At 42.3% G+C, this 25,166-nt stretch overlaps 1 protein-coding gene across 2 annotated transcripts in view; it reads left to right on the forward strand.

Annotated features, from left to right (window-relative positions):
* The first annotated feature begins 3,267 nt into the window (after positions 1 to 3,267).
* LOC115128207 (sorting nexin-27-like) overlaps positions 3,268 to 25,166 on the forward strand; it is a 42,010-nt gene continuing 20,111 nt past the window's right edge. The window contains exons 1-3 of one of the 2 annotated variants that reach the window (XM_029657857.2): positions 3,268 to 3,827; positions 15,836 to 16,067; positions 22,997 to 23,189. In XM_029657857.2, coding sequence (XP_029513717.1) covers positions 3,517 to 3,827; positions 15,836 to 16,067; positions 22,997 to 23,189 — 736 coding nt within the window. In that variant the 5' untranslated portion in view covers positions 3,268 to 3,516. The remainder of the gene's footprint in view (positions 3,828 to 15,835; positions 16,068 to 22,996; positions 23,190 to 25,166) is intronic. The other variant, XM_029657855.2, reaches the window with a different exon arrangement.

Raw genomic sequence — 25,166 nt, forward strand, 5'->3', positions numbered from 1 at the left:
TCCAAAAGAACATCTTCAACCAACAGTTCAGCTGCTTCAAGGGTAGCTCAATCACCCACTGCCTTGTAAGCATGGCAGACCAGCTGACATCAGAAGCCTTTGATCTTGTGGATCACACCATTGCAATGAAACCTTTTGCAATTATCTGTCCAACCAAAGACCATGGATTTTTTACTTCCTTTTCTAACCAGAGCTAGGTGACAAGATACATAAGACTGTACCCCAATCACTCTCTTGTGGCCTCCCCCAGGGCACACAGCTTGGTCCAATTGTATTGTGGCTCACATCACGGTGCATCAGAGGGCACCCTGTCCAACTCCTGGACCTTTGTGGATGATCTGAACCTTTTCTTTTTTAACTAGGCAAGTCAGCCTACTCCAGCCAAACCCTAACCCAGACAACGCTGGGACAATTGTGCACCACCCTATGGGACTCCCAATCACATCCGATTGTGATACAGCCTGGAATTGAACCAGTGTCTGTAGTGACACCTCAAGCACCGAGATGCAGTGCCTTAGACCACTGCGCCAATCGGGAGCCCAGGTCTTAACCTCATTGAATCCAGACCCATATGTGACATTCCCAACATATAGCAAAACCTCAATCAAGAGTGTGCAAAGCAGTCATCAAGGCAAAGGGTGGCTACTTTGAAGAATCTAAAATGTATTTTGATTTGTTTAACACTTTTTTGGTTACTACATGATTCCATATGTGTTATTTCATAGTTTTGATGTCTTCACTATTATTCTACAATGTAGAAAATAGTAAAAATAAAGAAAAACCCTTGAATGAGTAGGTGTGTCCAAACTTTTGACTGATACTGTATTTATAATAGTAGAGGAAAGACCATTAACATTTAGGGGCAATGCAAATAGTCTGGGTAGCCATGTGATTAGCTGTTCAGGAGTCTTATGGCATGGAGGTACCTAGACTTGGCACTCCGGTAGCAGAGAAAACAGTCTATGACTAGGGTGGCTGCAGTCATTGACAATTTTTAGGGCCTTCCTCTGACACCGCCTGGTATAGAGGTCCTGGATGGCAGGAAGCTTGGCCCCAGCTTGGCCGTACGCACTACCCTCTGTAGTGCCTTGAGGTCGGAGGCCGAGCAGTTGCCATACCAGGCTGTGATGCAACCAGTCAGGATGCTCACGATTGTGCAGCTGTAGAACTTCTTGAGGATCTGAGGACCCATGCCAAATCTTTTCAGTCTCCTGAGGGGGAATAGTTTTTGTCGTGCCCTCTTCACGACTGCCTTGGTGTGCTTGGACCATAAAAGTTTGTATGTGATGTGGACACAAAGGAACTTGTAGCTCCCAACCTGCTCCACTACAGCCCCGTTGATGATAATGGGGGCGTGCTAGGTCCTCCTTTTCCAGTAGTCCACAATCATGGGGCGGCCCGTCAGGAAGTCCAGGATCCAGTTGCAGAGGGAGGTGTTTAGTCCCAGAGTCCTTAGCTCAGTGATGAAATATGAGGGCACTATGGTGTTGAACGCTGACTACAGTCAATTAATTGAATTCTCACATAGGTGTTCCTTTTGTCCAGGTGTGAAAGAGCAGTGTGGAGTGCAATATAGATTACATAATCTGTGGATCTGTTGGGGCGGTATGCAAATTGGAGTGGGTATAGGGTTTCTGGTGTTGATGTGAGCCATGACCAGCCTTTCAAAGCACTTCATGGCTACAGACGTGAGGGCTACGGGTCGGTAGTAATTTAGGCAGGTTACCTTGGTGTTGTTGGGCACAAGGACTATGGTGGTCTGCTTGAATGGTATGTTGGTATTTCAGACTCAGACAGAGAGAGGTTGAAAATGTCAGTGAAGACACTTGCCAGTTGGTCAGCGGATGCTCGGAGTACACGTCCTGGTAATCCGTCTGGCCCTGCAGCCTTGTTAATGTTGACCTGTGTGAACACGCTGCGGAGAGCGTGATCACACAGTCGTCTGGAACAGCTGTGCTCTCATGCACGTTTCGGTGTTACTTGCCTCGAAGCGAGCATGAAAGTTATTTAGCTCGTCTGGTAGGCTCGTGTCACTGGACAGCTCTCAGCTGTGCTTCCCTTTGTAGTCCGTAATAGTTTGCAAGTCCTGCCACATCCGACGAGCATCAGAGCCGGTGTAGTAGGATTCAATCTTAGTCCTGTATTGACGCTTTGTCTGTTTGATGGTTCGTCGGAGGGCATAGCAGGGTTTCTTATAATCTTCCGGGTTACAGTCCCGCTCCTTGAAAGCGGCAGCTCTGCCCTTTAGCTCAGTGTGCATGTTGTACATGTAGTTGTTTTTCTTTCAGAGTGTAATGAATTCCTCCTAAACAATAGTAGGCTGATACACATTCAATACATTAGGTGGCACTTGCACCTGTAACAATTTGTTTGTGTATCGCCATAATACCTCACGGAAGGCCCTTTTCCTTCCTCTCTTTTTGTGTGGTGTGAGAAAGTGCCCATTTATTATGTTGGAGATAAGTAAAATAGTATATGCATATTCTGCATGTAGTTCACTACTCCCCAACACTGTAAGCTAAATGTAGTTTATAGGAGGTGCTATGTCCCTGTTCTCTAAGGGGTAACAGTAGAGTAACCATAGTCTTGTGTTTCTCTTTTCCAGACATGCCTCAGTACTACTTCTATTCCACAGGTGTCGGATCGGGCAGTAGCAGTCTACACTCAGACTGGGGAGGGGAGGGTCACTATTGTGCGCAGATGGGAGTACATCAGAGGGTAAATACCATCTAATCTTCTCATTTAGAAGAGGATGCTGCACTATAGCTGGGTTTAGACAGGCAGCCCAATTCTGATATTTTTTATGCTAATTGCTATTTTGACCAATCACATCAAGTCTTTCACATCAGATCTTTTTCAGAGCTGAGCTAATTGGTCAAAATGCCAATTTAGTGAACATTTTTCACCAGAATTGGTCTCCCTGTCTAGATGACCATCAAAATAAAGCACATCTAGAGAATGTTCACTAACTGGCTTGAAATTGAATTGAATAGCAATGTGAGAGCATTTACTCACAACTTTATCCATATTTACAAAGAATTTTGCATTTATAAAAAAAAAATGCAATTCAAGAGGTTGTGTGTGGATAGTAAATTATACTTGTGCGTTGTTTTGTTTATGGTACACATTTGTGAGTTGTACTCTATCTCCGTATGGGGTCTCGTGATGCGATCGAGGGGCGGGTTAATAACAAGGAGCTCGTCTGAGTGTATTTCTGAGGGAGTTATTTTACGCTGGCCGGGTTGAAATGTAATCACGCTGGCATGGGAAAACCATAGGCATTAAAACCAGGGAAAACATCATGCTTCTACGTTACTTTGGTTCTGAGCCGACTTCGCCATATGACAGTGGGGGGGGCACTTGCTTCACGCCCGGGAGGTAGCCCGTCCCCGATTCCAAATCGAATGTAATCTTTCAGCCGGTGCAAAGACGCGTACACGGGCGAGATTAATCGAACTCTCTGTTGTTTTGAATCCGCTAGACACAGCCTGGAGGGGGTACGGCTTTGATTAGAAGATGGCGGATGTTGAAGGCGATGAAATTCGGTCGGCTCTCCTTTCAGCTTCCAGTAATGGACCCGCTGCAGGTTCGATAGTCGGTACCGGAGGCCAAAATGCTACCCAGGTGACGTCAGGTCCACGGATGGTTAGAATTGTAAAGTCGGAATCAGGATATGGATTCAACGTTCGTGGACAAGTTAGCGAAGGAGGACAACTGCGAAGCATTAATGGGGAATTGTACGCCCCTCTTCAGCATGTCAGTGCTGTTTTGCCTGGAGGGGCTGCGGACCGAGCTGGCATATCAAAGGGTGATAGGATTCTTGAGGTGTAAGTCGGCTTTCTTTACCCATAATAGCGGTCGTTAGCTTCCTAGCTGGCATATCCACCATGACTGGCTAGTTAACGTGAGCAAACTAGCTAGCTATCTAGCTACGTCTAACTTAGCTAGCTAGGTTAATTGTCAACTCTACCTCTGATTTTTAAAACTAGCTAGCTAAGTTAGCTGTCCAGAGTCAATATATACTATATATACGCAAGTATGTGGACACCCCTTCAAATTAGTGGTTTCGGCTATTTCAGCCACACCAGTTGCTGACAGGTGTGTAAAATCGAGCTCACAGACATGCAATCTCCATACACATACATTGGCAGTAGCTAGTGGCACCGTCATAGGATGCCACCTTTCCAACAAGTCAGTTCCTCAAATTTATGACCTTGTAGAACTTCCCTGGTCAGCTGTTGGTCAGCTGTTATTGTGAAGTGGAAATGTCTAGCAACAACGTGGTAGGCCACACAAGCTCGCAGAACGGGACCACCGATCCAAACTGCATCTGGATGCAACTTGAGCACAAGAACCGTTCCTCGATAGCTTCATAAAATGGGCTTCCACGGCCGAGCAGCCACACACAAGCCTAAGATCACCATGTATAATGCCAAATGTCGGCTGGAGTGGTGTAAAGGTCACCGCCATTGGACTCTGGAGCAGTGGAAACTGGTTCTCTGGAGTGATGAATCACGCTTCACCATGGCAGTCCGACGGACGAATCTGGGTTTGTCGGATGCCAGGAGAACACTACCTGCCCCATTGCATAGTGCCAACTGTACAGTTTGGTGGAGGAGGAATCATAGTCTGGGGCTGTTTTTTATGGTTCGGGCTAGGCCCCTCAGTTCCAGTGAAGGGAAATCTTAACGCTACAGCATACAAATAACATTATAGAACAGGGGTAGGCATCCCTCGTCCTGGAGTGCTGCAGCATGTTCATGGTTTTTGATTTAACCAACCTGGACCAGGTGTGTGGAATTTAGTCAGTCACTGAACTGATCAATTAGCTCAGTTGGTCATGTGTGGTGCCTAGTTGGAACAGTCCTGAGGCACTTGAGGAACAGGGTTACTTACCCCTATTGTAGATTATTCTGTGCTTCCAACTTTGTGGCAACAGTTTGGAGAAGGTCCTTTTCTGTTTCAGAATGACAATGCCCCCAAGCACAAAGCGAGGCCCATACAGAAATGGTTTGTTGGGACTGGTGTGGAAGAACTTGACTGGCCTGCACTGAGCCCTGACCTCAACCCCATCGAACACCTTTGGGATGAATTGGAACGCTGACTGCTAGCCATACCTAATCGCCCAACATCAGTGCCCAACATCAGTGCCCGACCTCACTAATGCTCTTGTGGCTGAATGGAAGCAAGTCCCCCCCAGCAATGTTCCAACAACTAGTGGAAGTCTTCCCAGAAGAGTTATAGCAGCTCCATAGTAATGTCCATGATTTTGGAATGAGATGTTCGACGAGCATGTGTGCACATACTTTTAGCCATTTAGTGTATGTATCAATGGACAATTATCATTGTTACTTGCTGTAAATATGTACAGTACCAGTCAAAAGTTTGGACACACCTACTCATTCAAGTTTTTAAAATTTGATTTACTATTTTCTACACTGTAGAATAATAGTGAAGACAAACTATGAAACACATGGAATCATGTAGTAACCAAGTTCTAAACAAATCCAAATTTATTTTATATTTGAGATTCTTCAAAGTAGCCAACCTTTGCCTTGATGACAGCTTGGCATTTTGACAGCTCAACCAGCTTCATGAGGAATGCTTTTCCAACAGTCTTGAAGGAGTTCCCACATATGCTGAGCACTTGTTGGCTGCTTTTCCTTCACTCTGCGGTCAAGCAAAGCACCATCACACCATACATGCTGAGATCATCCGTTCACCTACTCTACGTCTCACAAAGACACAGCGGTTGGAACCAAAAATTGCAAATTTGTATTCTTCAGACCAAAGGACAGATTTCCACTGGTCATGTTTCTTAGCACAAGCAAGTCTCTTCTTATTATTGGTATCCTTTAGTAGTGGTTTCTTTGCAGCAATTCAACCATGAAGGCCTGATTCATGCAGTTTCCTCTGAACAGTTGTTGAGATGTCTGTTACTTGAACTCTGTGAAGCATTTATTTTGGCTGCAAACTGAGGTGCATTTAACGATAATTAACTTATCCTCTGCTAACTCTGGGTTGTCTTTTCCTGTAGTGGTCCTCATGAGAGCCAGTATCATCATAGCGTTGGATGGTTTTTGCAAATGCACTTGAAGAAACTTTAAGAATAGAGTTCTTAGTTTTTGGGGATTGACTGACCTTCATGTCTTAGTAATGATGGACTGTCATTTCTCTTTGCTTATTTGAGCTGTTCTTGCCATAATTTACCAAATAGGGATATCTTCTGTATTCTACCTCTACCTTGTTACACCAACTGATTGGCTCAAATGCATTAAGAAGGAAAGAAATTACACAAATTCACTTTTAACAGGCACACCTGTATATCGAAATGCAATTCAGGCAACTACCACATGAAGCTGGTTGAGAGAATGCCAAGAGTGTGCAAAGCTGTCATCAAGACAAAGGGTGGCTACTTTGAAGAATGTCAAATATAAAATTATATTTTGATTTGTTTAACACTTTTTTTGGTAACTACATGATCCCATATGTGTTATTTCATAGTTTGTCTTCAGTATTATTCTACAATGTAGAACATAGCAAAAATAAAGAGATCTGTGTGTAATATATATAAACTTTTAGTGCATTTACGAGGCATTACAATACATTGTGAGATACACGTTGCCGACTTCAGATGAGTACCGTGGGGCTTGGACTCTAGACATTTTTGTGAGAAGACCGATATCTGGTATGTCTGATAAACCGTTGTAGCTCTGACAAACAGTTGTAGCTCAGCCATCTTCCACTGCAGATGCGGAAGGCCCACATAGTTGGATGCGAATTGAGATGCAGCCCATGCCAAAAAAACTATAGCTTAAACGGACAGATTTTGATGGTTATTTAAAAGAAAATATATATATATATATATATATATATATTCTACCGTTCAAAATTTTGGGGTCACTTAGAAGTTTCCTTATTTTTCAAAGAAAGAACATTTTGTGTCCATTTTAAAATAACATCAAATTTATCAGAAATACAGTGTAGACATTGTTAATGTTGTAAATGACTATTGTAGTTGGAAACAGCAGATTTTTTTTTATGGAATAGGTGTACAGAGGCCCATTGGGGCGGCAGGGTAGCCTAGTGGTTAGAGCGTTGGACTATAAACGGAAGGTTGCAAGTTCAAATCCCCGAGCTGACAAGGTACAAATCTGTCGTTCTGCCCCTGAACAGGCAGTTAACCCACTGTTCCTAGGCCGTCATTGAAAATAAGAATTTGTTCTTAACTGACTTGCCTAGTTAAATAAAGGTAAAAAATAAAAACAAAATAAAATTATCAGCAACCATCATTCCTGTGTTCCAATGGCACGTGGTGTTAGCTAATCCAAGTTTTATCATTTTAAAATGCTAATTGATCATTAGAAAACCCTTTTGCAAATATGTTAGCACAGCTGAAAACTGTTGTGCTGTTTAAAGAAGCAATAAAACTGGCCTTTAGACTAGTTGAGTATCTGGAGCATCAGCATTTGTGGGTTTGATTACAGGCTCAAAATGGCCAGAAACAAAACTTTCTTCTGAAACCCGTCAGTCTATTCTTGTTCTGAGAAAGGAAGGCTATTCCATGCGAGAAATTGCCAAGAAACTGAATATCTTGTACAACACTGTGTACTACTCCCATCACAGAACATCGCAAACTGGCTCTAACCAGAATAGAAAGAGGAGCGGGAGGCCCTGGTGCACAACTGAGCAAGAGGACAAGTACATTAGTGTCTACTTTGAGAAATAGACGCCTCAGGTCCTCAACTGGCAGCTTCATTAAATAGTACCCGCAAAACACCAGTCTCAACGTCAACAGTGAAGAGGCGACTCCAGGATGCTGGCCTTCTAGGCATAGTTGCAAAGAAAAAGCCATATCCCAGACTGGCTAATAAAAGATTAAGATGGGCAAAAGAACACAGACACTGGACAGAGGAAGATAGGAAAAATGTGTTATGGACACACAAATCTAAGTTTGAGGTGTTCGATTCACAAAGAACATTTGTGAGACTCAGAAAAAATGAAAATATGCTGGAGGAGTGCTTGACGCCATATGTCAAGCATGGTGGAGGCAATGTGATGGTCTGGTGTGTGCTTTGGTGGTGGTAAAGTGGGAGATTTGACCAGGGTAAAATAGATTTTGAATAAGAAGACTATCTCTCCGTTTTGCAACACCATGCCATACCCTGTGGACGGTGCTTAATTGGAGCCAATTTCCTTCTACAACAGGACAATGACGCACAGCTCCAAACTATGCAATAACTATTTAGGGAAGAAGCAGTCAGCTGGTATTCTGTCTATAATGGAGTGGCCAGCACAGTCACCTGATCTCAACCCTTTTGAGCTGTTGTGGGAGCAGCTTGACCATATGGTATGTAAAGAAGTGCCCATCAAGCCAATACTACTTGTGGGAGGTGCTTCAGAAAGCATGGGGTGAAATCTCTAGAGATTCTAGAACTAGAATGCCAAAGGTCTGTAAGGCTGTAATTGCTGCAAATTGAGGATTCTTTGACAAAAGAAAAGTTTGAAGGACACAATTTTTATTTCAATTAAAAATCATTATTTATAACCTTGTCAATGTCTTGACTATATTTTTCTATTCATTTTGCAACTCATTTGATGTATATTTTCATGGAAAACAAGGACCTTTCTAAGTGACCCAAACTTTTGAACAGTAGTGTATATATTACTTCGATTGATGCACGGGTATGTCAATACCCTTCAGCATTAAAATCAAATCTAGCTAGCTAACGTTAGCTCGTGGTGCACAACAGGATTTTTGGAGTCAACACAAAAATCGACACAAAAATGGATGAGCACACACATTACCTAATTATTGCGGAGTCCTACTAGGAAGACTACATTTGCATTCTAGAGGACTGACATGAGCATAATGCTGCTCATTTGCTCATCAATTTAGCATATAAAAGGCCTATTTTGTTTGAATATAGCTGGTCTGTAGGAACTAAAATATTTTGGTGATATTTTTGCTCTGCGCAGCCTTGACGAATCCCATGGGATGATGTGGCGCACTATACTCTAAGCCTATTCTTTGCCACTTTATAGCCCTATTCGGACCGGTATTACTAGAGACATTGGTTATGTAATTATATCCAAGCATGCACATTAAACCTCTTGTAACTAGGGGGCAGTATTTTCATTTTTGGAAAAATAACGTTCCCAAAGTAAACAGGCTTTTTGCCAGGACAAGAGGCTAGAATATGCATATAATTGACAGCTTGGGATAGAAAACACTCTAAAGTTCCCAAAACTGTAAAAATATTGTCTGTGAGTATAACAAAACTGATATTGCAGGCGAAAGCCTGAGAAAAATCCAATCCGGAAGTGACTCATGTTTTGAAAGCTCTGCGTTCCGATGCGTCCCTATTGAGCAGTGAATGGGCTATCAACCAGATTACTTTTTCTACGTATTCCCCAAGGTGTCTACAGCATTGTGACGTAGTTTCACGCCTTTATGTTGAAGAATGAGCGTAAGTGGCTACATTGCAAGTGGTCACCTGATGGCTCTCAGAGTGATTCTTGCGTAAAATACAGAGGTAGCCATTTTTCCTCTCAGTCCTACTGAAAAAACAATTGTCCCGGTGGATATATTATCTAATAGATATTTGAAAAACACCTTGAGGATTGATTATAAACAACGTTTGCCATGTTTCTGTCGATATTGTGGAGCTAATTTGGAATATTTTTTTGAGTTTTCGTGACTGCAATTTCCGGTCGATTTCTCAGTCAAACGTGAAGAACAAACGGAGCTATTTCGCCTAAAAAAATAATATTTTGGGAAAAAATAAACATTTGCTATCTAACTGGGAGTCTCGAATGAAAACATCCGAAGCTCATTAAAAGATCAACTATTTAATTTGATTGCTTTTCTGATTTTCGTGACCAAGTTGCCTACTGCTAGCTGGACATAATGCTATGCTAGGCTATCGATAAACTTACACAAATGCTTGTCTTGCTTTGGCTGTAAAGCATATTTTCAAAATCTGAGATGACAGGGTGATTAACAAAAGGCTAAGCTGTGTTTCAATATATTTCACTTGTGATTTCATGAATAGGAATATTTTCTAGTAATATTTATGTCCTTTGCGTTATGTTAATTAGTGTCATAAGATGACAACGATCCCTGACACGGGATGGGTAGTTACAACATTAAGGGGACAATACACACTTCATTTTTTTCAAACTGGCCCCCCTGTAATTCTTAATTTTTTCAAATTGAATTGACTCCTGATGGAATCATTGAGGTTTTAATTCTAGACGGGAAGATATTTCAGTCATTCTAGAAGTTAATAGGCTACACTAACTCATGCTTGGCTGCCAAATGTGTAGGTGTCCCCATCCATAATATTTCAATTGAAGTGTGATCATAATCATTATTTTAGCCAAATCCCCCCCCTCCCTACAGAAGGTAGCTCCCCAGGAACAGGGTTGGAGAGCCCTTCCCTAGGATATCAACAGCCAGCCAGGGTTTCTTTAAATAAGCTATAGCCAAAATACTTTTTATTGCACATTTTAGACCTGATTAAACTGATGCATTTGGTGACGTTCGACTTTAATTCACTGGCACTGTGAAGAATAGCTTAGCCATATTAATTAATAGCCAAATGTCACACACATGCGTACAGTACCAGTCAAAAGTTTGGACACACACTCATTCAATGTTTTTTTTCTCTCCTTTTTTCTATGTTGTAGAATAATAATGAAGACAAACTATGAAATAACAAATATGGAATCATGTAGTAAGCAAAAAATTGTTAAACAAATCTAAATATATTTGACATTCTTCAAAGTAGCCACCCTTTGCCTTGATAACAACTTTGCACACTCTTGGCATTCTCTCAACCTGCTTCACCTGGAATGCTTTTCCAACAGTCTTGAAGGAGTTCCCACATATGTTGAGCACTTGTTGACTGCTTTTCCTTACCTCTGCGGTCCAACTCATCACAAACCATCTATTGGGTTGAGGTCGGGTTATGGTGGAGGCTAGGTCATCTGATGCAGCACTCCATCACTCTCTTTCTTGGTCAAATAGCCCTTACACGGCATGGAGGTTTATTGGGTCATTGTCCTGTTGAAAAACAAATGATAGTCCCACTAAGTGCAAACCAGATGGGATGGCGTATCCCTGCAGAATGCTGTGGTAGCCATGCTGGTTAAGTGTGCCTTGAATTCTAAATAAATCACAGAGAGTGTCAGAAGCAAAGCACCATTTTAACACCTCCATGCTACACGGTGGGAACCACACATGCGGAGATCATCCGTTCACCTACTCTGCATCTCACAAAGACACAGCGGTTGGAACCAAAAATCAGAACAAAGGACAGATTTCCACCAGTATAATGTTCATTGCTTGTGTTTCTTGGCCCAAGCAAGTCTTTTTTCTTATTATTGGTGTCCTTTAGTAGTGGTTTCTTTGCAGCAAAGTTCTTGAAATTTTCCACATTGACTGACCATGTCTAAAAGTAATGATGGACTGTCGTTTCTCTTTGCTTATTTGAGCGGTTCTTGCCGTAATATGGACTTAGCCCTATTTGGTAAAAGACCATCTTCTGTATACCAACCCTACCTTGTCACAAAACAACTGATTGACTCAAATGCATTAAGAAGGAAAGGAATTCCACAAATGTACTTTTTAACAAGGCATACCTGTTCATTTAAATGCATTCCAGGTGACTACCTCATGAAGCTCTTTTGAGAGAATGCCAAGAGTGTGCAAAGCTGTCAAGGCAAAGGGTGGCTATCTCAAATATAAAATATATTTTCGTTTAACACTTTTTTTTGGTTACTACATGATTCCATATGTGTTTTTTCTTGTTAACAAACTATACTTTGTATTTGGTAGCATTGCCTTTAAATAGTTTAACTTGGGTCAAACTTTTTGGGAGCCTTCCACAAGCTTCCCACAATAAGTTGGGTGAATTTCGGCCCATTCCTCCTGACAGAGCTGGTGTAACCGAGTCAGGTTTGTGGGCCTCCTTGCTTGCACATGCTTTTTCCGTTCTGCCCACAAATTTTCTATAGGATTGAGGTCTGGGCTTTGTGATGGCCACTCCAATACCTTGACTTTGTTGTCCTTAAGCCATTTTGCCACAACTTTGGAAGTATGCTTGGGGCCATTGTCCATTTGGAAGACCTATTTGTGGCCAACTTCCTTCCATGTCTTGAGATGTCGCTTCAATATATTCACATAATTTTCCTCCCTCATGATGCCATCTATTTTGTGAAGTGCACCAATCCCTTATGCAGCAAACCACCCCCACAACATGATGCTGCCACCCCATGCTTCATGGTTGGGATGGTGTTCTTCGGCTTGCAAGCCTCCCCCTTTTTCCTCCAAACATAACATAGTTCTATTTTTGTTTCATCAGACCAGAGGACATTTCTCCAAAAAATACAATCTTTGTCTCCATGTGCATTTGCAAACCGTAGTCTGGCTTTTTTATGACGGTTTTGGAGCAGTGGCTTCTTCGTTGCTGAGCAGCCTTTCAGGCTATGTCGATGTAGGACTCATTTTACTGTGGATATAGATACTTTTGTACCTGTTTCCTCCAGCATCTTCACAGGGTCCCTTGCTGTTGTTCTGGGATTGATTGGCACTTTTCTCACCTAAGTACGTTCATCTTTAGGAGACAGAACACGTCTCCTTCCTGAGCGGTATGATGGCTGCATGGTTCCATGGTGCTTATACTTGCGTACTATTGTTTGTACAGATGAACGTGGTACCTTCAGGCGTTTGGAAATTGCTCCCAAGGATGAAGCAGACTTGTGGAGGTCTACAATTTTTTTTTCTGAGGTCTTGGCTGATTTCTTTAGATTTTCCCATGATGTCAAGCAAAGATGCATTGAGTTTGAAGGTAGGCCTTGAAATACATCCACAGGTACATCTCCAATTGACTCAGGCTAATTGACATCATTTATCAGAAGCTTCTAAAGCCATGGCATAATTTTCTGGAATTTTCCAATCTGTTTAAAGGCAGTCAATTTAGTGCATGTAAACTTCTGACCCCCTGGAATTGTGATTATGTGAAATAATCGGTCTGTAAACAATTGTTGAAAAAATTACGTGTCATGCGCAAAGTCCTAACCGACTTGCCAAAACTATAGTTTGTTAACAAGAAATTTGTAGAGTGGTTGAAAAATGAGTTTTAATGACTCCAACCTAAGTATATGTAAACTTCCGACTTCAAATGTGTGTGTGTGTGTGTAATATATATATCGTTCCTGCTTTTGCGGCACAGTCGATAGCGCACCGGACCTCGGGCTAGAAGGTCGAGGGTTCGAGACCTGCTCCCTGCTGTTTCATTACATTGGTGTCAGAAGTGATCGGACCTGCTTGGATGGTGCGCGTTCCTGTAAGACGTAGAGTCCCAAGCTAGTGTGAGGACACTCTCTTTGAAAGGAGGGAGTAGTGTAACGACCCTGGCTTTATAAGCGAGGAAATCGACCCTGCTGCACGAGCATGCTTTTGCGGCACAGACGATAGCACGCCGGACCTCGGGCTAGAAGGTCGAGGGTTCGAGGCCTACTCCCTGCTGTTTCATTACAATATATATATATTTACATATACACTTAGTGAATTTACAAGATGGCACAGCTGGCGCTGCAGTACAGCGCCCTTAACCACTGCGCCACCCGGGAGGCCACACCCCTGCCATATTTCTGAGTGTATTTGTGTGCAAGTCGGTGTGTCTGGGTGGAGTTGAAACAGGCATGGCTGGACCCTTGAGACACTGTACAATAGCAATGTTTTTTTTTTGCCAAGGCCAACACCTCAAGTCATAAATAGCCTATTTTAATCAACCTCGGAGGAGATAATTAACTTTTCATACCATCCTTTAAAAAAATAAAGGCTGCAAAGGATATGGTCTTTCTGTACCACATTACTCCATTTATGTCATTGCAGAAGCAGTGCAGTCTCTTCAGGGCACATTTTTCTGCTTTAAATGAAATATTAGTTTCCCTTACTCTTGAATAACATGAGTGGAAAATGGAATTGATACCAAACTTTTCTCCCTCAATGAAAATTCGAGAGAAAGAATGAGGAACATGGTAGACCCAACTTGAGTCAACAGGTTTACTGTGTCCCAAATGGCACTCTATTCCCTACGTAGTGCACTACGGGCCCTGGTAAATATATAGAAAATGAGGTGCCGTTGGGATTGCCTTCCTAACGCTAGGCTATATTTTTATCAACAACTAGTGCAACTTGCCACTCTGCCTGTGTCATATGATCGATACTGTTCATGTGACACATTAACCAGCTACTTCTGCTTTCCCAACGGTTGGAAATAAACTTTGTGTGGTAATCAAGTTATTCTCCCGGTGCCGACACCACCTCTAGCTCACATGTCAGTGGATCAGGCCTATAGGTTGACCAAAGTTGGTTTTATTTGTGCATGCACATTCTCTGTTTTACTAGATGGCTTTAGGCTGATGTCAGTCGCCACTATTGATTGTGCAAAACTTAAAATCTAGGCAAAGTTTTAATTCACGATTTCAATTCATTTAGATCCACCCTTGTCAATGAGTGAAACATGTCTTATGAAGTAGCCTAGTATCAAGAAGTTGGGCAACTCTTTCTTGGTACTTTTCCTGTTTATTTTGTCTTCATCCCTATTCAGTTCCCTACCTTCTCGTTTCTATTTAGGATATTTGTGAGATGAATTTGGTGCTTCACTGAATTGTATTTCTGATTTGATAGAAGGATCAAGGCTACATCAAAGCTGTGTTGCGGAGAGGGGTTATCCTACACCAGGGATGGGCAACTGGTGGCCCTCAGATCAGATCAGCCCCTCATGAGTTCAGATTTTGTGGCACCCACCCCCATCAGTTGCCCATCCCTGACCTACACCCTCTAGCCCTTTTGTCTCCCATTCTTTTGAGTACCCCTGAATAAGCTTGAGGAAAGATCCAATTTCCCCTCAAGTCTTGTTTCTTTCTCTTTCATATTAAACTCCTTTCTCTTCCATCTCCCCCCCACCTCTCAGCCTCTCTCTCTCACTTTCTTTTTTGTTGTTGTTGGTATTACTAAAATGAATAAGTAATGATGGAAACAGGGTGTATGGCAAGCAGGTGCTGCCCTGCCCTCCCTCCACCCCCTTTGTTCTGATAAGCAGATTAGCCAATACACCTGCTGCCATCTGGCCTCAGTACTGTTAGTTAGGCTTGGGCGGTATACGGTAGGGATGTGGCAAATTGACAATTTAGCTTTTTAAATCGGGTTTCCATTCAAACAAAACAAATCATACAATTGCACGTCAATTCACAATGTACACTGAACCAAAATATAAATGCAACATGTAAAGTGTTGGTCCCATGTTTCATAAGATGAAATTAAAGAACCCCGAATTTCCATTTACACAATGCTTATTTCTCTCAAATGTTGTGCACATGTTTGTTTACATCCCTGTTAGTGAGCATTTCTCATTTGCCAAGATAATCCATCCACCTGACAGGTGTGGAATGTCAAGAAGCTGATTAAACAGCATGATCATTACACAGGTGCACCTTGTGCCGTGTACAATAAAAGGCCACTCTAAAATATGCCGTTTTGTCACAACACAATGCCACAGATGTCTCAAGGTTTGAGGGAGCACACAATTGGCATGCTGAATGCAGGAATGTCCACCAGAGATGTTGCCAGAGAATTGAATGTTCATTTCTCTACCATAAGCCGCCTCATGTCATTTTAGAGAATTTGGCAGTACTTCCAACCGGCCTCACAACCGCAGACCACGTGTATAGGGAATAGGCCTAACCAAAAACTACCACCATGAATAGGCATAACATGAGCACTGATTCCATTCCGCCATCTCTCGCTCTATGCGTCCCACAGTAATGGAGTGAGCGTGGAGGGGGCCACCCACAAGCAGGTGGTGGATCTGATCCGGACCGGAGAGAGGGAGCTGGTGCTGTCCGTGCTGTCTGTGCCTCCCCAGGAGGCCGACTGCCTGGAGGCCGGGGATGAGAGTGCGGCCCAGCTCAGCTACGACTACAGTGACAAGCAGGCCGTACCCATCTCCATCCCCACCTTCAAGCACGTGGAGCAGCACGCAGAGAGGTTTGTGGTAAGTAAAAAATGTATTACAGTGAGGTTTCTGGACGGCCTTGTTTACTACAGATGTGGGCTTTTAGAAAAGTTTAGTCAGTGTCTTTTCCGGTGCAGATTTCGGCCAAGCCAAAATGTGTAGGCCACTGCCAGTTAACACATGTACAATGCAACCTATATTTATCCCTTCCAAGTTAAAGAATGTGTATGTGCAGGGCTCTAAATTAAATACATTAATTGGTGGCACTGCTGCTCCTAACTTAAAAATGTAGGAGCATAATATATAGGAGTACCAGAAAATATGCTTCTGCCTTCTTCTGAAACACATGTTGTGCCCTACAAACAAATATGTAACCCTATAAATACATGTTTTGTTTTAAAATGTTGATACAAAAACCTAATCATTGAATATTAGGTTTCAACATTATGTAAAAGCAATATTTTCACACTGCGATGCATTACATAAATTGTACACTTGCTTTTTTCACAAACCTTTTTATCATGGCATGTTCATAATGAATCTAAACGCATTGGCAACCTAACACACTAGACAACTACATCAAAACTTGAGTTGCGTGGGGATTTGCTAAATTAAGGACTTCAAGAGCAGCTTGAGCCGCCACTCGCGCTACTGAAAACAGGTGCATCTTTCTCAATGTTCACCATTTACTCACGTTTTAAGAGGATGTTATTCCCTTAATACTGGGAGTTGAGACAGTTAACAGCATTACAAAGCTAAAATGGGGCACTATAAAATCTGTTTCAGAGAACGCGGTATAATCACGGACTCCAGACATTAAAACGGAATGTATTGAATTTAGTATGGAGTCAACTAAAATGTATTGAACCAAGTTAATGTTAAGTCATTAACAAAATCCATCTGGGATTTGTATTTACGTGCACATTTCTGAAACTGCAGAGGCATGCCCCTGTTTGTGTATGCGGTGCGTGTAGATCTACACTTTGTGGTAGCAGTTAGCGATTATGCTAATGATAACCTTCTGGTAGAGATCAAATCAAACTTTATTTGTCACATGCGCCGAATACAAGTGTAGACCTTACCGTGAAATGCTTGCTTAACCATAACCTTAGCAATAGCGCAGTTCAAGAAGATTTAATAAAATATTTACCAAATAGACTAATGTAAAAAATAATAATAAAAAGTAACACAACAAGAATAACAATGACAAGGCTATATACAGGGGGTACCGAGTCAGTGTGCGGGGGTACAGGTTAGTTGAGGTCATTTGTACGTGTAGGTAGAGGTGAAGTGACTATGCATAGATAATAAACAACGAGTAGCAGCAGTGTACAAAAGGGGGGGGGGGTCAATGTAACTAGTCCGGTGGCGAATTTCATTAATGGCTTGGGAGTAGAAGCTGTTGAGGAGCCTTTTGGTCCTAGACTTGGTGCTCTGGTACTGCTTGCCGTGCGGTAGCAGAGAAAACAGTCTATAACTTGGGTGGCTGGAGTCTGGCAATTTTATGGGATTTCCTCTGACACTGCCTATTTTATATAGGTCCTGGATGGCAGGAAGCTTAGCCCCAGTGACGTACTGGGCCGAATGCACTTCCCTCTGTAGCACCTTATGGTCAGATGCTGAGCAGTTGCCATACCAGGTGGTGATGCAACCAGTCAGGATGCTCTTGATGGTGCAGCTATAGAACCTTTTGAGGATCTGGGGTTTTGTCATGCCCTCTTCACGTCTGTCTTGGTATGTTTGGGCTATTATAGTTTGTTGGTGATGTGGATACCAAGGAAACTCAACCCGCTCCACTACAGCCCTGTCGATGATAATAGGAGCCTGTTCGGCCTGCCTTTTCCTGCAGTCCACAGTCAGCTCCTTTGTCTTGCTCACATTGAGGGAGAGGTTGTTATCCTGGCACCACACTGCCAGTTCTGACCTCCTCCCTATAGGCCATCTCAACTGATCAGTGATCAGGCCTACCACTGTTGTGTCGTCAGCAAACATAATGATGGTGTTGTAGTCGTGTTTGGCCACGCAGTTGTAGGTGAACAGGGAGTACAGGAGGGGACTAAGTACACACGCCTTAGTGTTGTGGATCAGCTTGACAGACGTGTTATTTTCTACTCTTACTACCTGGGGGCGGCCCGTCAGGAAGTCCAGGATCCAGTTGCAGAGGGAGGTGTTTAGTCCCAGAGTCCTTAGCTTAGTGATGAGCTTCGTGGGCACTATGGTGTTGAACGCTGAGCTGTAGTCAATGAACATCATTCTCACATAGGTGTTCCTTTTGTCCAGGTGGAAAAAGGCAGTGTTGAGTGCAATGGAGATTTCCTCATCTGTGGATCTTTTGGGACGGTATGCGAATTGGACAGGGTCAAGGGAGTCTGGGAGGATGCTGTTGATGAGAGCTATGACCAGCCTTTCAAAGCACTTCATGGTTACTGACGTGAGTGCCACGGGGTGGTAATCATTTAGGCAGGTTACCTTTGCTTCCTTGGGCACAGGGACTATGGTGGTCTGCTTGAAACATGTAGGTATTAGACTCGGTCAGGGAGAGGTTGAAAATGTCAGTGAAGACACGACAGTTGGTCCGTGCATGCTTTGATTACACGTCCTGGTAGTCCGTCTGGCCAGCAGCTTTGTTAATGTTGACCTGTTTAAAGGTTTTGTTCACATCGGCTACCGAGAGCGTTATCACAGTGCTCCAGAACATCTGGTGCTCACGGGCATGCTTCAGTGTTGCTTGCCTCGATACGAACATAAAAGGCATTTAGCTCATCTGGTAGGCTCACGTCACTGGGTTTCCCTTTGTCCGTAACAGTTTTCAAGCCCAGCCACATCAGACGATTCAATCTTAATTCAGTATTGACGCTTTGCTTGTTTGGTGGTTTGACTGAGGGCATAGCGGGATTTCTTGTAAGCGTCCGGATTAGTCTCCCACTCCTTGAAAGGTGCAGCTCTAGCCTTTAGTTCAATGCGGATGTTGCCTGTAATCCGTGGATTCTGGTTGGGATATGTATGTACGGTCACTGTGGGGACAACGTCATCGATGCACTTATTGATGAAGTCGATGACTGAGGTGTTGTACTCCTCAATGCCATTGGATGAATCCTGGGACATATTCCAGTCTGTGCTAGCAAAACAGTCCTGAAGTGTAGCGTCCGTGTCATTAGACCACTTCCGTATTGAGTGAGTCACTTGTACTTCCTGCTTTAGTTTTTGCTTGTAGCAGCCAGCATGCTCCTGTACTGCCCATGTCTGAGTGATGAAGGAAGATGGGCAAACAGGCCATGGCTCGGGTGGCTGGAGTCCCTGATTTTTTTATCTTCTTGGCCTACCTTCGACATCTGGTGATCTAGGTGTCCTGATGGGCTGGACAGTGATGCAGCCTGACAGTATGGTCTCTATAGTGCTCCTGTAGAACTCTGAGGTTGAAGAATCGCTGACGTGCTTTCTTCACCATGGTGTCCGTGTGGTTTGACCATTTCAGCTTCTCGGAGATGTGCACGCCAAGGAACTTGAAGTTTTGGACCGCCTCCACGTCGGCCCCTTTGATGAGGATGGGGTGTGCCCAGCCTGGTTCCTCCTGAAGTCTACAATCGGCTCCTTTGTTTTGTTGAGGGAGAGGTTGTTTACCTGCCACCGCCGTCAGTGCCTACCTCCTCCCTATAGTCCGTCTCATCGTTGTTTGTAATCAGGCCTACTACTTTTGCGTCGTCTGATGAACTTGATGATAGCGTTGGAAGTGTGAGGCCACGCAGTCGTGGGTGTACAGGAGGGGACCGTGGACGCACCCTTGTGGGACCCCGTGTTGAGAATCAGTGTGGAGGAGGTAATGTTGCCTACCTTCACCACCAGGGGGGCGGCCCGTTATCTAGCGTGTCCTGCGTTGCATATAATCAATGCAAAGCATGGGGATGATTTAACAAAAGCTCATTTGCGAGAAAAAAAACAATCGTTGCACGACTTTACCTAACCATAAACACCAATGCCTTTCTTAAAATCAACACGCATAAGTATATATTTTTAAGCCTGCATATTTAGCTAAAAGAACTCTCGGTTAGCAGGCAATATTAACCAGGTGAAATTGTCACTTCTCTTGCGTTCATTGCACGCAGAGTCAGTACATGCAACAGTTTGGACCGCCTGGCTCATGCAAACTTTTTTGCCAGAATTTTACGTAATTATGACATAACATTGAAGGCTGTGCAATGTAACAGCAATATTTAGACTTATGGATGCCACCCGTTAGATAAAAATACCGAACAGTTCCGTATTTCACTGAATTAATAAACGTTTTGTTTTCGAAATGATAGTTTCCGGATTCGACCATATTAACCTCTCTGGGATATGTGGGACTGTAGCGTCACACCTCGCCAACAGCAAGTGAAAGTGCAGGGTGCCAAATTCAAAACAAAAATCTCATAATTAAAATTCCTCAAGCATACAAGTATTTTACACCATTTTAAAGATCACATTCTCGTTAATCCAGCCAGGGTCTGATTTCAATGCTTTACAGCGAAAGCACCACAAACGATTATGTTAGGTCACCACCAACTCACAGAAAAACACAGCCATTTTTCCAGCCAAAGAGAGGAGTCACAAAAAGCACAAATAGAGATCAAATTAATGACTAACCTTTGATCATCTTCATCAGATGACACTCATAAGACTTCATGTTACACAATACATGTATGTTTTGATCGATAAAGTGCATATTTATATCAAAAAATCTAATTTTACATTTGCGTGTTACGTTCAGTAGTTCCAAAACTTGTGATTGTGCAGAGAGCCACATACTCTATTTACAGAAATACTCATTATAAATGTTGATGAAAATACACGTGTTATACATGGAATTAGAGATATACTTCTCCTTAATGCAACCGCTGTGTCAGATTTTTAAAAAAAAACTTTACTGAAAAAGCAAACCATGCAATAATCTGAGTACAGCGTTCAGACAACAAAGCAGCCATAAAGATATTGGGTAGTCAACATAAGTCATAAATAGCATTATAAATATTCACTTACCTTTGATGATCTTCATCAGAATGCACTCCCAGGAATCGCAGTTCCACAATAAATGTTTGTTTTGTTCGATAATGTCCATTTATGTCCAAATAGATTCTTTTGTTAGGGCGTTTGGTAAACAAATCCAAAAGCGCATTCAGGTCCAGCCGAAAGTCGGACGAGAAGTTCAAAAAGTTCCGTTACAGCCCGTAGAAACTTGTCAAACTAAGTATAGAATCAATCTTTAGGATGTTTTTATCATCAATCTTCAATAATGTTCCAACCGGACAATTCCTAAGTCTGTAGAAAAGCAATGGAACGAGAGCGAACTCTCTCATGACCGCGCCTCAGAGCCTGTGGCACTCTGCCAGACACCTGACTCATTCCTCTCTCATTCGGTCCCACTTCACAGTAGAAGCATGAAACAATGTTCTAAAGACTGTTGACATCTAGTGGAAGCCTTAGGAAGTCCAACATAACCAATGCATACTACAATAGGGGCTGAGTTAAACTACAAGCCTCAGGTTTCCCACTTTCTGGTTGGATTTTTCTCAGGTTTTCACCTGCCATATGAGTTCTGTTACACTCTCAGACATCATTCAAACAGTTGTAGAAACTTCAGAGTGTTTTCTATCCAATACCACTAATAATATGCATATATTAGCATCTGGGACAGAGTAGCAGGCAGTTTACTCTGGGAAGCTTATTCATCCAAGCTACTCAATACTGCCCCCCTGTCACCAAGAAGTTAATGACCAAAGGCTCGTATTTCTGTGTGTTATTATGTTATAATTAAGCCTATGATTTGATATTCGATAGAGCAGTCTGACTGAGCGATGGTAGGCACCAGCAGGCTCGTAAGCATTCATTCAAACAGCACTTTTGTGCATTTTTCCAGCAGCTCTTCGTTGTGCTTCAAGCATTGCGCTGTTTGACTTCAAGCCTATCAACTCTCGAGATTAGGCTGGTGTAACCGATGTGAAATGGCTAGCTAGTTAGTGGGGTGATCGCAAATAGCGTTTCAAACATCACTCACTCTGAGACTTGGAGTAGTTGTTTCTCTTGCTCTGCATGGGTAAATCTGCTTCGAGGACTGGCAATACTGAAGTGCCTATAAGAACATCCAAGAGTCAAAGGTATATGAAATACAAATGGTATAGAGAAATAGTCCTATAAATATTATAACTTCAACCTAAAACCTCTTACCTTGGAATATTGAAGTCTCATGTTAAAAGGAACCACCAGCTTTCATATTCTCATGTTCTGAGCGAGGAACTTTAAACGTTAGCTTTTTTACATGGCACATATTGCACTTTGACTTTCTTCTCCAACACTTTGTTTTTGCATTATTTAAACCACATTTATTTGAGGCTAAATGGATTTTTATTGATGTATTATATTAAGTTAAAATAAATGTTCATTCAGTATTGTTGTAATTGTCATTATTACAAATATTTTTTTTTAATTGTCCGATTAATCGGTGTCGGCTTATTTTGGTCCTCCAATAATCGGTATCGGCGTTGAAAAATCATAATCGGCCGACCTCTAATTTGTATCCGCTCTCGTTGGATTTTTATTACAATCTGAAAACGATGTGAAGCCACGCCCACTTTTTGAAGAATTGCATTATTGGCTTTAAAGGCATGAAAATAATGCTGCTTGAATACTTCGTATTTTGACGAATGTAGTACGACATCAGGGAACTTTTGGTATACTAACTATATCCATACTATGACAAATAAGCATAATATATACTCAATTTACAACACAAATAGTATGATTAGTAAGGTTAGTATGAGTATTCGAACACTCATGTCGCTTCGGCAAAAAATGTAGGAGCATATGTAACCAAAATGGTTGCACTTAAGATTCCTGTGTACATGTCAAATCTTTTACAAGTGAATACGGTGCATAATTTCCCCAGTGCTCTGTCGTATGATGCCTTCCCGCTCACCTCGGTCTGTCCCCTACAGGTGTACAACGTGTACATGTCGGGCAGGCAGCTGTGCTCCAAGCGTTACCGAGAGTTTGCTATCCTGAACCAGAACCTGAAGAGGGAGTTTGCCAGCTACATCTTCCCCAAGATACCCGGGAAGTGGCCCTTCTCTCTGTCTGAGCAGCAGCTGGACGCACGCCGCAGGGGCCTGGAGGAGTATCTGGAAAGAGGTGAGGTGTTCGAGGAGAATAAGGGAGCAAAGGTAGTGAAGGAGGTATTGTAGAGAATTGAGGAGAGGTGTATAAGGAAAACACTCTAGGTTTAGGATGGCAACTTAATTCACTTCAATAATGTGTAACGCTGACTTGCGGATAGTGCCTATAGATCCAGCACCAAAGGCATCATATTACGCAGACGTATATTTCAGATATATTCTGAGAAAACCAAACATTAAGAACACCTTCCTAATATTGAGTTGCACCCCCCAATTTTGCCCTCAGAACAGAAGGCCACTATCCCGGAGTCGCCTCTTCACTGTTGACGTTGAGACTGGTGTTTTGCGGGTACTATTTAATGTAGCTGCCAGTTGAAGACTTGTGAGGTGTCTGTTTCTCAAACTAGACACTCGAATGTACTTGTCCTCTTGCAGCGGGGCCTCCCACTCCTATTTCTATTCTAGTTAGAGCCAGTTTGCACTGTTCTGTGAAGGGACTAGTACACAGCATTGTACAAGATCTTCAGTTTCTTGGCAATTTCTCACATGGAATAGCCTTCATTTCTCAGAACTAGAATAGACTGATGAGTTTCAGAAGAAAGTTATTTGTTTCTGGCCATTTTGAGCCTGTAATCGAACCCACACATGCTGATGACCCAGTTACTCAACTCGTCTAAAGAAAGCCAGTTTTATTGCTTCTTTAAAACCTCTTAGAACCACCCATCCCGGATCCGGGAGAATTATCATCAACAACGCTGAATAGCATAGCGCCACAGTCAAATAATATTACTAGAAAATATTCATGAAATCACAAGTGCAATATAGGAAAACACAGTTTAGCCTTTTGTTAATTTAATTTGTCTCAGATTTTTTAATTATGCTTTACACTCACGAGACTCCCAGTTAGACAACAAATGTTCCTTTTGTTCCATAAAGATATTTTTTATATCCAAATACCTCCGTTAGTTTGGTGCGTTATGCCCAGGAATCCACCGGAAAGAGCGGTCACGACAACGCAGACAAAAATTCCAAATTATATCCATAATGTCCACAGAAAAATGTCAAACGTTTTTTTAATAATCAATCCTCATGGTGTTTTTCAAATATCTATTCGATAATATATCAACCGGGACAGTTGGCTTTTCACTAGGACCAGGAGTAACAATGGCCGCCTCTCTCTTTTACGCACAAATCACTCTGAGAGCCTCCACCTGTCCACTTACGCAATGTGGTTGTTCACGCTCATTCTTCAAAATAAAAGCCTGAAACTATGTCTAAAGGCTGTTGACACCTTAGGGAAGCCATAGAAAAAGGAATCTGGTTGATATCCCTTTCAATGGGCAATATGGATGCATAGGAACACAGGGATTTTAAAATAAGAGTCACTTCCTGATTGGATTTTTCTCAGGCTTTCGCCTGCAATATCAGTTATCAGTTCTGTTCTACTCACAGACAATATTTTTACAGTTTTAGAAAACACTCTTAAGTTTCCATCATAATCTGTCAATTATATGCATATTCTAGCATCTGGTCCTGAGAAATAGGCCTTTTACTTTGGGAACGTTATTTTTCCAAACATAAAAATAGTGCCTCATTGCTTCAAGAGGTTTTAATCAGTACAACAGTTTTCAGCTGTGCTAACCGAATTGCAAAAGGGTTTTCTAATGATCAATTAGCCTTTTAAAATGATAAACTTGGATTAGCTAACACAACGTGCCATTGGAACACAGGAGTGATTGTTGCTGATAATGGGCCTCTGTACGGCTATGCAGATATTCCATTAAAAACCAGCCGTTTCCAGCTACAATAGTAATTTATAACGTTAACAATGTCTACACTGTATTTCTGATTAATTTGATATTTTAATGGACACAATGTGCTTTTCTTTCAAAAACAAGGACATTTCTAAGTGACCCCAAACTTTTGAACGGTAGTGTACATGTAGAAAAATGTAAAGTTACAATGCATGACTAATAAACAGAGTAGCAGCAGC

This window comes from Oncorhynchus nerka, linkage group LG4 (assembly GCF_034236695.1).
Source record: "Oncorhynchus nerka isolate Pitt River linkage group LG4, Oner_Uvic_2.0, whole genome shotgun sequence".
Taxonomy (NCBI): domain Eukaryota; kingdom Metazoa; phylum Chordata; class Actinopteri; order Salmoniformes; family Salmonidae; genus Oncorhynchus; species Oncorhynchus nerka.